The sequence below is a fragment of the Drosophila teissieri genome, chromosome 3L, assembly GCF_016746235.2.
Source record: "Drosophila teissieri strain GT53w chromosome 3L, Prin_Dtei_1.1, whole genome shotgun sequence".
NCBI classification, from domain to species: domain Eukaryota; kingdom Metazoa; phylum Arthropoda; class Insecta; order Diptera; family Drosophilidae; genus Drosophila; species Drosophila teissieri.
This window is the reverse complement of record NC_053031.1, coordinates 10699214-10711570: the sequence shown is the minus strand read 5'-3', so window position 1 is coordinate 10711570 and position 12357 is coordinate 10699214. Positions and strand designations below refer to the sequence as shown.

At 47.7% G+C, this 12357-nt stretch overlaps 6 protein-coding genes across 10 annotated transcripts in view; 2 read left to right on the top strand and 4 right to left on the bottom strand.

Moving 5' to 3' along the window:
• Window positions 1-671: 671 nt before the first annotated feature.
• LOC122616732 (uncharacterized aarF domain-containing protein kinase 5) lies at window positions 672-3057 on the bottom strand. Its single transcript, XM_043792287.1, has 5 exons — window positions 2889-3057; window positions 1987-2823; window positions 1766-1931; window positions 1353-1699; window positions 672-1288 (listed from the first exon to the last, which is right to left on the bottom strand). Exons 1-5 carry the CDS (start codon window positions 2901-2903, stop codon window positions 983-985), a joined length of 1671 nt encoding a protein of 556 aa, XP_043648222.1. The 5' UTR covers window positions 2904-3057; the 3' UTR covers window positions 672-982.
• On the bottom strand, window positions 2939-3460 carry LOC122616733. Its single transcript, XM_043792288.1, has 2 exons — window positions 3170-3460; window positions 2939-3071 (listed from the first exon to the last, which is right to left on the bottom strand). The coding sequence occupies exons 1-2, from the start codon at window positions 3398-3400 to the stop codon at window positions 2964-2966; spliced, it is 339 nt and encodes a 112-aa protein (XP_043648223.1). The 5' UTR covers window positions 3401-3460; the 3' UTR covers window positions 2939-2963.
• A 171-nt stretch (window positions 3461-3631) lies between these two features.
• LOC122615672 (protein wntless) lies at window positions 3632-6717 on the top strand. 2 transcript variants are annotated; one of them, XM_043790717.1, is made up of 3 exons: window positions 3632-5122; window positions 5370-5504; window positions 5717-6717. In XM_043790717.1, the coding sequence occupies exons 1-3, from the start codon at window positions 3814-3816 to the stop codon at window positions 6094-6096; spliced, it is 1824 nt and encodes a 607-aa protein (XP_043646652.1). In that variant the 5' UTR covers window positions 3632-3813; the 3' UTR covers window positions 6097-6717. The 2 variants fall into 2 exon arrangements, with proteins under 2 accessions (XP_043646652.1, XP_043646653.1); XM_043790718.1 differs by lacking the exon at window positions 5370-5504.
• LOC122615673 (putative Dol-P-Glc:Glc(2)Man(9)GlcNAc(2)-PP-Dol alpha-1,2-glucosyltransferase) lies at window positions 6708-8368 on the bottom strand. Its single transcript, XM_043790720.1, has 3 exons — window positions 8111-8368; window positions 7584-8054; window positions 6708-7519 (listed from the first exon to the last, which is right to left on the bottom strand). The coding sequence occupies exons 1-3, from the start codon at window positions 8261-8263 to the stop codon at window positions 6794-6796; spliced, it is 1350 nt and encodes a 449-aa protein (XP_043646655.1). The 5' UTR covers window positions 8264-8368; the 3' UTR covers window positions 6708-6793.
• Window positions 8369-8416: 48 nt separating this feature from the next.
• Window positions 8417-9409, top strand: LOC122616891. The gene is made up of 2 exons (XM_043792477.1): window positions 8417-8436; window positions 8493-9409. Exon 2 carries the CDS (start codon window positions 8573-8575, stop codon window positions 9296-9298), a length of 726 nt encoding a protein of 241 aa, XP_043648412.1. The 5' UTR covers window positions 8417-8436; window positions 8493-8572; the 3' UTR covers window positions 9299-9409.
• LOC122616890 (brain-specific angiogenesis inhibitor 1-associated protein 2) overlaps window positions 9393-12357 on the bottom strand; it is a 28268-nt gene continuing 25303 nt past the window's right edge. The window contains exons 12-13 of one of the 4 annotated variants that reach the window (XR_006325922.1): window positions 9920-11977; window positions 9393-9852 (exon numbers count right to left, since the gene is read on the bottom strand). Coding sequence is in view for 2 of the 4 variants with exons in the window: in XM_043792475.1 (XP_043648410.1) it covers window positions 10558-11977 (1420 nt within the window). In the remaining 2 variants the exon portion in view is untranslated. Of the gene's footprint in view, window positions 11978-12357 lie in introns of all 4 variants that reach the window. The other 3 variants (XR_006325923.1, XM_043792475.1, XM_043792476.1) reach the window with 3 other exon arrangements.

Here is a 12357-nt window from a genome sequence, read left to right as displayed (position 1 = left end):
TTCTGTGTGCGGCACACGAAACTCGATGTATGTGGCACAATAAGTGAAAGTGTTACGGCGGCAAGCGATGGTGAAGGAAACTAAGGCGGAGACATGGGACATAGGACATGGGCTTAGCCATAGGTGGAGGTTATATATTCAGCTTGAATCTGGCATGTTGCAGCCTGTCAGGGCGTTCCACACAACCGGAAATATGTAGTTGACGCCCATTTGTGCCCATTCCGGGGCAAGGGAACACACGTGGTGTGAGTGTGTGTGTGTGTGCATTACTGGGTGTTAATACACCAATGATACGAGTACACCTAAAAGACATTCCAGGACCCACCGCAGTCGCAGGCTGGGGCTTTTTTAAATTTAGACAGCACTCGTGTTTCGGGCAGGCCACCCGATTGATTTGTTGAATTTTTGGGAGGGCCTAAATGGAAGTGAAAGTGGCCCAATAACTGGCTGATTGGCTGTCTGCCTGGTTATAACCTTGGGCAAGTCAGCGTCAATTTTATTAAAGTCCCAAACTGGCATGCACACCTCGGCTTAACACCAGTGAATGCCACATTTTCTTGGCCTCGGCAAATCGAAAATGCCCCCGGGGTGTCCGATGTGATCAGTTTCCGCCAAACTGTTGATAGGTAATCTTCCCACCTGTCACAAAACTCCCTGTTGACTGGCAGTCATTACAAGTCATTACAAAATTTATTCAGAAATCCTACACCTTAATGGGCAATTAAAAGTAAAGCATCATAAGGGCATAAATACTTCGCTCAACACTTTAGAATAACCGTCTGTGTTTACACACTATACAAAATACATATCTTCCCAAACTCATTCTCTATAATTTAACAACTGCTTTCATATTGTCATGGTTCGAAGAGATTTTCGATTAAATATTTCTGAGAATAAGTTAGTGGAATAAAAATATGTATAAACGTTTACAAAAGTACATTTTGAACTTATGATTTAGGCGTAAAGCAGACGGTTAGTGCACTTATTTCAGCACACCCGGCTCCGGAGGCTGCATCATCTCTCGCATCACGGTTCTCGCAGAGGCAGGAGCCCGACCCACTAGGTACAGGATGTTGAAGTACCAGTCGATCAGATACAGCTTGAAGGCTGACAGAAACAGACAATACTCGAAGAAGATGCGCCGACTCAGCCAACGAATGTATTGCACGGGAGACCTCCTATTGTTCATATAAAGGCACTTCTGGGCATATCGCGCCATGACCCGAGGACGATTGGCCACGTCTCCATGCTGATGACTAATTGCACGCACTGTGTTCAGATTACGCACCTAATTTAAACAGTAAATATGTATCTTAGCTAATACCACGTATATAGAGTGCTACAACACTTACCACGAACAACATGCTCCTGGGCATCTCCTTCAGGGTGCCCATGATGTGCTCGAAGTTGTTCCTGGCTATCTCCTGCATGTGATCGATGTCCTCCTGTGTCAGTTTGCCGCGTATGCGACCACCTCGATTCCGGATGGGCTGCTGAAAAAGAACCTCGGCAAAGCGCATGTAGTCGCCGATGCCAATCTTCTCGGCGGCCGCTTGCATTTTACTCTCGTCGCGCAGAACGGTGGCCTCCCAGAATTCGCAGAGTGGACCTCGCACATTTTCAGGCAGTTCTTCGTAGAGGCCATGATCCAGCAACACGATGTCCGCACGTCCGTTTTTACTATTTTTTCGAACAAAAACTTTACATAAAGGGCGGGAAATTTGAATTAAAACATTGTTAGGATAACTTTCATAAGTTAACTCACTGTTTCCTGGATGGGGATCAGCGTGCACGAAACCGGTGTAGAAAATCTGTTCAGCAAAGGCCTCGAAGAGCTTCACATCGATGTCCTTTAAGCTGAGTCTTTCCTTTTCAATCGTCTTAAGATCGTTAATCTTACATCCATCCATCCACTCAAGAGTGAGCACGCGCTGGGAAAAGAACGATTAAACGAATTACTTAACCGATATTAGATAAGAAACCCACCGTTTTAGTATACGACCAATGGACTTTGGGAACGTGGATGTAGCTAAACTTTTGCATGTCCTTCGCACAGCGTTCGGCATTTTGTCCCTCCTGCAAAAAGTTCAGCTCCAGCACGAGGTTCTTACGCAGGTCATTCAAGATCCAGCCAAAGTTGTAGTCCTTGAAGAAGAACTCGACAATGTCCTGAAGGAAGATGATGGTGCCTAGGTCGCTGATGAATCGCTTCTGCAGATCGTTGTACTGCACCTTGACGGCCACCTGCTCGCCGCTGGGCAACTTGGCTTTGAAAACCTGCGCCAAACTTGCGGCCGCCACGGGCTTATAGTCGAACTCCTCGTATATCTCCTCGGGCAATTGGCCAAAATCCTTGCGAAAGACCTTCTGTACATCTGCCTGGGTGGTGGGCAGACAGCTATCCTGCAGCAGGGACAGTGTGCTGGTGTATTCCACGGGCAGAATGTGATTGATGGCAGCGAATCCTTGGCCCACCTTGATGTACAGACCGCCGTTGAGCAGGCACGTCTCCAGTAGTCGCTCGGCGCTCTTCTTGTGGATCAGCTTCACCTTCGTTTCGTACTCCGGATCGTTCTCGTCCAGCCGCAGATAGTCGGCGGCTATCAATCCGGCGGTTTTCAAGGACCGTACAAATCGCACGGAGGCGCCGCAGTAGGTGAAGTCATTCACTATCCCATCGTAGGCCAGACCGCCTGCGCCAGCTGCCAGAAGACTAAATCGCACTACAGGCAGACCGCTTTTCTGGACACTCGCTTCCCGTTGGCCATGAAGTGCTCTTTTGCCTCGAATCCGTCTTCCCAAGCTCAGCAGCTGTCGCATATGCTAAAAGGATTCGAAATATTTTTATTCTCGGTACCGATATTGCACTTCAGTGTTATGCCACTCACCTGGAGAGGTCGCATTTTCCGTCCGCCCGCTGCAAGGTTCAGCCAATGTTTACTCTTTGGACACCTGTCGCAATATCAGCTGAGAATCCGAACAGCTGATTGTGGAGCCGAGGTGATGATTGCAAGCGCACGATGATGGGGCAACATTGTTATCGTCACCCGCGCACTTGCTCTCCGCGGTTTCTGAAAATCAAATGTTTTCGATTTACTAACGGCTTGAAATGTGTCATTCGGGAATACGAAGCACTCTTTTCGTGGAACGAAAAATCATAGTAAATCACCTCCTGCTTGCGACCGATGATCCGTAACTTGCTTGGTAACCGGAATGGAATAGCTTCTCCAAATCTTGGAGTTGGATATCGCCGCCCAAGGTCACCAGCGAATCCAGCCGCTGCACGTTGGCATCCTCCGACAGGATTAGGAGCTCTTAATCTCAGCCTCCTCCAGAGATTTGCACATGCAATGTTTTCCAATTTAATGGTCCAGGTTACTTGATATCCTTGAAACTCCATCAATGGGGAGTGTACAAATGGATCCTGGAAACGGTCATGAATGGAATAAACTCTATTATTATGTTTAAATAATTCGAGCCCAATAAGTTGAAAAACAAGTGAAATAACAATTTGTATGCACATTTTAATGAACCGTTAATATTTTTATGCAAAAACTAAACTGAAAATATACCCATGTTGGTATTTTTGTTTAAGTACCGAAATCGTGTGTTTTTTGAAACATCCGCGCAAGGTCACACTGCTTTGTTGATTCTTGATTCGGTTCTGCATTTTTTCTGTTTGCGGCGACGGCGGCGCGTTTGAAGTATAGTTTTCAAGTGCAGCAGATTGTTTACGTTACGCGTACCGAACTGTGTAAACAAAACCAGCGCAGAGCAGTGAACCAGTGAGCTCCAACCCCACGAGCAACCAAGATGTCGGGCACCATACTGGAGAACCTGAGTGGCCGAAAGTTGTCCATATTGGTGGCCTCTTTGCTGCTCTGCCAGGTGCTGTGCTTCCTGCTGGGCGGTCTTTATGCCCCCCTGCCCGCTGGCCATGTCACTGTGCTGGGATCGCTATGCCGCGAGGATCATGGCCGCCAGAACGACACCGGATTCCTGTTGTACTCCCGCGGCGCCGGTGCCTGCATTCCAGTGACCCGCGAGGAGGTGGAGCAAGATTCCACAAAGATGGCCAATGAGTTGGTGCATGTTTTTCAGATGCCGCTGCCCCGGGATCTGCGCGACTTGGACTACTCCCGCTGGCAGCAGAATCTGATTGGTGTGCTACAGGTGGAGTTCGGCTACGATTCCTCCTCGGAGCTAAGGGAGCCGCCCAGGGAACTGCAATTGACCATCGACATGCGTCTGGCGTACCGAAATAAGGGGGATCCGGACAACGGCTGGAAGTTGTACGCCCACGGCGTCGAGCATCGCTACCTGGATTGTGTGACCTCTCATGTGGGTCCCTCAGAAACGCTGTACTCCTGCGACATGATCCCGCTGTTCGAGCTGGGCGCCTTGCACCACAGCTTCTATCTGCTGAACTTGCGTTTCCCGCTGGACACACCCAGCCAGATGAACCTGCAGTTCGGGCACATGCACGATCTCACGCTGACAGCTATTCATCAGAACGGAGGATTCACCCAGATTTGGCTGCTGCTGAAGACAATGCTGTTTCCCTTCGTAGTGGGCATCATGATATGGTTCTGGAGGCGGGTGCACCTGCTGCAGCGATCCCCTGCCCTGCTGGAGTACATGCTTATCTACTTGGGAGCTGCTCTGACCTTTCTCAATCTACCGCTGGAGTACTTGTCGCTGGTCTACGAGATGCCGTACATGCTGCTGCTGAGTGACATCCGCCAAGGCATCTTTTATGCCATGCTGCTCACGTTCTGGCTGGTCTTCGCCGGAGAACACATGCTCATTCAGGATGCTCCGAATAAGTCGACCATCCGGTCGCGTTACTGGAAGCATCTCTCCGCCGTCGTGGTGGGCTGCATCTCGTTGTTCGTCTTCGACATCTGCGAACGGGGCGTGCAGCTACGCAATCCATTCTACTCGATCTGGACAACGCCGCTGGGCGCTAAGGTGGCCATGACCTTTATTGTTCTGGCCGGAGTTTCGGCAGCCATTTATTTCCTGTTCCTGTGCTACATGATATGGAAGGTGTTTAGGAATATTGGCGACAAACGCACCTCGCTGCCTTCTATGTCCCAGGCACGTCGACTCCATTATGAAGGTAAGATGTCCAATGGATGCTCCAATTAAGGGTAAACCATTTTGTATTACTCACACACATCATCAGTGATTTAGACATTAAAACATGTTCAAAAGACCAATGTAACATGTTAATAACTTGACTGAAATATTCCAAAAATATCTCATAACTTACGTAGTCCGTTATATATTTATATTCATCCATACTCAAATTTCACATCCCATTTAGTTTTGTGTGACACACTTGTTTATTTTGAAACATCTATCAGTTTATATAGATAGTGATGTTGAAGGTTGGCCCCAAATATTATATTTTTACTGGAAAGCTTTTACTCTGCTTTGCGGTTCTTTTAAAACCATACTTATCTCAATACTTCTTAAATGGAAGGAGAGTCAAACTAAAGGTATGACTATATAATTAAGGTATTTTAAATTTGATTCAATGTTGTACTCAGAAGAAAATTTCAACAAACATATGAATACTAATTATATATGCCAATATAAGCATAAATGAGAATACACTAAAAATGATTTTAAAACTAACTAAAGCTTTCTAATAGCCAATACTTAAATCCGTTTTAAATATGTTTAAATCTAAATTATTTTCCAATTCCAGGTCTTATCTACCGCTTCAAGTTTTTGATGCTCGCCACCCTTGTATGTGCAGCTCTCACCGTCGCCGGCTTTGTTATGGGCCAAATGGCCGAGGGTCAGTGGGATTGGAACGACAATGTGGCGATTCAGCCAACGTCCGCCTTTCTGACCGGCGTCTACGGCATGTGGAACATCTACATCTTTGCCCTGCTCATCCTGTACGCACCCAGTCACAAGCAATGGCCCACAATGCACCACAGTGACGAGACCACGCAGTCCAATGAGAATATAGTTGCCTCCGCAGCCAGCGAGGAGATCGAGTTCAACCACCTGCCATCGGACTCCAATCCCAGCGAGATTTCTTCCCTTACCTCGTTCACACGCAAGGTGGCCTTCGATTAGGCTGGAGCATTTGAAATATTATTTTCTAAAGGGTTGTGTGCCAAACTGAGATAACAATTTGGCCTGCAGCCGTAACGCTTAAAGTGTGTGCTCATTTAATTACGATAGTCAGTAGCATTTCTTGCCTAGATTTGCATTCTGTGCATTCGACAACGCGATCAGCATTATTACTTATCATTAACGTATAGATTGTCTAGTTTCTCTCAGCATGCTCAAAGTGTACGATTTTATCAAATGTATTTTTGTGTATGCCTCGGCAGTATTATCTATTGATGTCCAATTCGCTAGCTTGTAAGTTTTAACATATTTATCGAATAACATTTTATACCCGTATTTACGTTTACTTTATATTGCTGAACAATATCTTACCTCGGAAACTATATGTTTAATATTAATATGATTTGAATATCGAATAGTCTATAAAATGATATTATTCATATAGTTTCAAGTGCCAAATTGTCCACAGATTTAAACCACTCATACGGTTTATAAATTATTTTACACTTGCCACCCAATAATATATATCCATAGGACGACTCTGCCCAGATTTTACAACTAAAACGTAGAGCAATTTTGTATTCAAGTAGCAATGCATCGAATAAAAAGCAATATTGAAAATGACGAACTGATTTATTTTATAAATGCTCAAGACGTTATTGAGTTCTTTGAATTGGTTAGGAATGCCGTTTAAAAGGAACTACCAGATGATCCTTTGAGGAGTGCGGTAATTTTTCCAGTAAAACTCCTTGGTAAAGTACACGTAGAACGTGGCCACATTGAGAAGCAGATGAACCCCAAGCTCCAGCCACTCGGCGTAACCCTTGCGAGTGTGCCGTGTGTTGAGCCGAAACAGAATGTACGGCACCAGGAAGTAGCGCAGCTCCAGGAGTCGCTGGAAGCACAGCACCAGGAAAAGACTAAGTGGAAACATCAACTTAAAGCTGTCCGGCAAGTGACGCAGTCCGCAAAAGAGTACGCAAATGGAGAGCAGATAAGCAGGCGCCATGGCGTAGCGGAACCACCAGAACCGTCCATACAGCCGGCTCCATACGTAGAAAGTATAGTGTCTGTTGTCGGCCAGCAGGTAGGGATGCACTTCGGTGTTTAGGTGCACTACCACCAGTATGAGCAGCGTCGCCAATAGGGACAGCACGCGATTCCTGCGGATTAATTCTGCTGCCGCACGAAACTGTCGTATGGTGTTGGATATCCCAAAGCCAGCCGCAAAGATGGCGAAGTAGAACAGTTGCGGCACATGCAAACTGGCCTCGTGCGCACTCTTGTCGCCCACCACAATGGAACCATTGATGAAAAGGAATCCCACGAACGGCAGAATGATCGAAGCGTAGAAGCAGCATTTGGCCAAGATGCTCAGGATGCAATTAAACAGCAATTGGGGGCTGCTGAAGAGTTGAATCCACAACTGAAAAATCAAGAAAATGATTATTTGTATGTCATTATACAAGGTGTACAAGACAATGACCCACCTCTTTGCCCATGAGGCGAACTTTTTCCTTGGGAACACGCCCAGTGCGGGCGCATTGATTGACCAACGTGTCCAGCACAGTCATTCCGGTGGCCATGCAAACCCACACGATGTTCGTCTGGCGCATGAGCACACTGGCGGCCCCGAAGACCGCCGCCGGCAGGTGCGCCTCCTGCTGCCAATAGTTGTAGAACAGAAGCACCATTGTCAGCGACAGGGTGTCCGTGTAGTACAGGTGGCTAAAGAAGTAGAGCGGCGGTAGCACGGACATCGTGATCGCCTCATGGGCGGCATACGAGTTGCCACCCGAGCCGGCCAGAATGCGCCGCCTGATCTTGTACAGGAGCAGTATATTGATGCCGGCACCCGCCAAGCTGAGCATCCTCAATCCCGTCACCGTGCACAGGTTCAGGGGATGCAGGAGCAGGGCCAGCAGATAGAGGCCCGGAAATGTTGTTATCTTGGGATCCCACTGCAAGGAAACTAGTCAAGATCAGTCGATCAAATGTGTCGTACTGCCTCGTTTACCACATCGAATTCCTTTCGGCAAAAGGCCAATCCCTGCGGAATGTGGAACTCCTCGTCGATAACATAGTCCGATGTGCCGTTTACCCGCAGGAACAGTGGCAGCGAGTATAGCACAAAGCCCACGGGCAGGATTAGTTTCCAGGACCCATTCATTGCAGGCGATCCCCTTGCTTTTGCCGCCTTTCAAATGCTCCAAACGAGAGTGCTCCAATTGGGTTTGTTTATTTTTGGATCCAACCAGCCGGCAACGCGTGGAAATGCACTAACGCCTGGCCCGACATTTAAAAATACCTAACCAAAAATACCGAAACACCTAATTGAATGATGTACGTATGTACGTATATTTAAACTTATGATGACGAAATTATTATGTCGAAGGAAGAAAATCGTTTGTACGGGACTACGATGTGGCAACTGTGTGATCGTATGGTGGTGATCGTATAAAGGTGCAAGTGCCTCGAGATGTCTCGCCAGTTATCACTGCTCGATCTAAACGTTTGCTGCCTGGCCTGCATTTTGAGCTTCTTACCCGCAAAGGATCACTTGCACCTCGCCCACGTCTGCACCCATTTGCGAGATGTCCTCATTGCTTGCGGGAAGAGTTTTTACAGGAGAGTAGAGCTTACTGGATCCTGGAACGAGCTACTCCTAATGCGAGAAGTTGGCCATCTGGTGCAGGATCTGCTCGTCACATATAACCAGAAAACCCCCCATACAGATTTGCTTTGCAAAACCATCAGATGGCTTGTTAACTTGGAGAACGTTACGCTGAACCTTGACGAGTTTCCTTCATTTCACTCCGCAGAAACGATTATTTTGACTCTGGAAAAGCTGCCCATCCTTAGAGGCATCAAAGTACTCCAAAACAATCGTCTTCACAACGTCCACAATAGGCCTCGTGCACGAGTATTTATACCATCCTCCACGGGGATTCCTGAGAGTCTTCTGATGATTCTCGAGACATGCAATCCCACCATCCCGACACACGATTGGTCGTTCATCTGCCTGGAATCCTTTTTAGGCGACCACCAGGTGATTCTTATTCTCACAAAGGATTCCGTGGATGCAATCGATCGAGCTGGTGGAAACCTAAGTCTTGGCTTAAATTGCATTCACCCAATGATTTATGCCAGGGGCGCCGTGTCCGATGGAAACAGGATTATTCCCAACTTGAATACTCCTAAGTGATGAAGATCTTTCAACTGTCCAAACCTTTATACCTCGTATTCCATGAAATCTAAAACCCATTAGTCATTGTCCCACAGAGATTCCAGTAGAATGGTTAACTTTATAAGGTTTATTAATAATTAGGTATTGGAATATACATTTCGAACTTTAACATAAAAGTACATACAAACAGAATGTTTAACAAACAGTACGACTTAATGACTACCAAATATCCAGGCCAAGAAGCAGCTGGAGGTTCTAAGTGACAATGCCTTTAAGTGGTATGGATGGTATATCGTATATGGTAACATGCGCTATATAAAAAGTGTGTGATTTGTATAAATTGCGTTCGTTTGTGTTTGTGTTTGGTGTGAGTAAGAGTAAGAGTGAGGTGTGGCTGGAGCTGGAGCTGGAGCTAAAGCTGGAGCTTCCGGTTCATCCGGCAACCGAGTGGTCACAGGGAAAACTCCACCTTCCGCTGTCGTTGCTACTTGTTCACACTCCGATAGATCATCGGGGCGGATCGATCGTTGGTCTTCGTGTGTCGCAACTTGACCGTGGCGAACTGGGAGGCACTGCAAAAGATCAAGGACGTCGTCCAATTGAGGAATGCGATCCCCACTCCATGGGACCTCTACTTACGGCTGGAAATGCAATCTAATACGGGGAATGGTGGGGCTAGCTGGGATACACGGGCTCGCTACTGGTCAGTAATCTATGGAATAGTTGCGATATATACCGCGTCTCCTAAAAACCAATTGACATTTTCATTATTTCGACTAACCAATGGCGCAATAGGGCGTGAGCTAAGTCTTAAACAAAATACATTTAATGATATGCATGCAGGCACCGAAGCTCAAAGGATTGAATGTTTGAATGGAGAGGTCCTTGTTCTAGGAAGTTTCCTCTGGCATGTACGGAAATGAATTGACATTTTTCCACTGCCATCGCTCGTCGTTGGCAAACACAAAATTGCAAATAGCTTTTTACGATTAAAATATAAGATATGTATGTACATAAAACAAACAAAACAGAACTTGCCTTAGGCTAAACTAAGAAATTATACAGGGTAAATAATGCTTAATTCGAAGTGAGGAGGCAAGGCGAACTGGAAAAGGGTTTGGGATGCTGGGGATCACGCTTACGTAACATATCCTTTCCCTCAGCCGTCGCACTTTCCCTCCACTTTCACTCACTCTCTCTCTCTGCGCATTTTCTTAACCGGTAAGAAGACGGCGAAATTGTTGGTATTATTACGTACACGCACCGATTCTTAGCCATTACTTTAGCTTGGCGCTCGCCGACTTCTGGCCATGCTGCTCCTGATCCCAGAAGTCGTACCATGGTCCGTAGCTCTTGTTGCCGGCCAGCCCCTTTGAGTTCCGCTCCAAGGTGGCACTGCTATGGGAGATGTTATTGCCAGCGGATGCGGAGGCGGAGGACTTGAGCAGGCGTGTTCGCGGCAGGATGGTAGCCGTCGGTGCACCCGAGCTGGCCGTCGAATTGCGGGTCAGCGTGCTGTCCTGGTCCTTGGAGGAGCTCTTCTTCAGCGTATTAGTCGCCGTCGTCGATGTGGAGGAGCGGAAGGTGTGGAACTCCATTTGCTGGTGGTGCTGCTGCTGCTGCTGGTGATGACGCCGCAGCTTGTCATCCTTGCGCACCAGGTGATCATTGATGACGATGCAATCGTAGGGATCGGAGCTGGTCGACTTGAGCTCCGCATCGGAGTCCTCCTCGTCCTCGCTGGTATAATACTGCTTGAGTATGTCCTGTCGCTTCACCGTCTTCATGACCAGCCCATGTCCGTGGCTGTTGTTCTTGCCCTCGCCGTCAAAGAAGTTGTTCACATCGCTGAGCTTCAGGGTGCCGTGCTCATCGCTTTCGCCCTCATCCGTGGACTGTGGAAACTGCTGCTGCAGCTGCTGGTTGCTCTTGCTGCGACTCAAGGTCAGGGATTTGTGTTGCGATCCGGTGCCGGAAGCCTGTTTGTCCAACTTTCGGTGCTGCTGCTGCTGCTGCACATGCTGCTGATCCTGCGACTGGCCACGTCGCATGGTGCTCATCCGCTCCGCCTCCGTTGGCTCCTCAATGTCAATCTCAATGGTCTTCATGATCTTCATGCGGGATTTGGGAGTATAGCTGCTTCTGTGCTGCTGCTGCTGTTGCTGCTGATGTTGTGGCTGCTGCTGCTGCTGTGGCGGTTGCTGCGGACTCACTCCGTAGATATTCTCATCCTCATCTCCATACAATTCGGTGCTGGTCAGGCTGTCCTTGCGTTCGCGCTTCTCCTGCGACGAACTGGAGTTATGCGACTTGGTCAGTGTGCCATTGCGATCCTCCTCCAAGCGGCGCTCCAAGTCATCCCGATCGCGCATCTCCTCCAGATTGGGAGCCGCCACCAGGTCGCGATGTTGCCACAAAGACATGCCCGCCAGTATATCCTCGCCATTGCGTCCGCCGCCGAACTTCCAGAAGGATTTGGTGCGCTTCAGACCGGCACTGGATGCCTGCAGGATCTCGTCATCGGAGGCAATCAGATCGTATCGCATCTTCCCGACTCCGCCGCTCTGCCGGCTCAGCCGATGCAGGCTCTTGTCGTCGATCTGGCTATCGACGCTATTCCGGAAGTTCCGGTTCAACGTCCACGAGGCCACATCCCTCGGCACCGTGTTGGTATGCGAATTGGTGTCCGCCCGGCGACTTTTTATTCGTTTTCAAATCGTTTTTCAAGTGTGTTTGTTTTTTTGGAGGGTAGTGGTTTTCGATGTGTTTGAGTGTGTGTGTGTTTTGGGTGCATATTTGTTGGGTTAACACAAAGGATGACAACAGGGCATAATGGCGATACATGGAATCAAACAAGAGCGGAAGAAAAGCAAAACGAAAATAAATAAATTCAATCAAATAAGGCACTCTAAATCAGGCATAAAACGTAATGGAATAGCATGACAAGGACTTTAGTTAACTGGGCCATGTTGATAGGGATTAGTGACAGATAAGGGACTGCTTGGCTTGGAGATCGAACATCAGATGAATTTATAATATATACAATTGACTTTTATTACTGCTCTCCAAGCCACTGC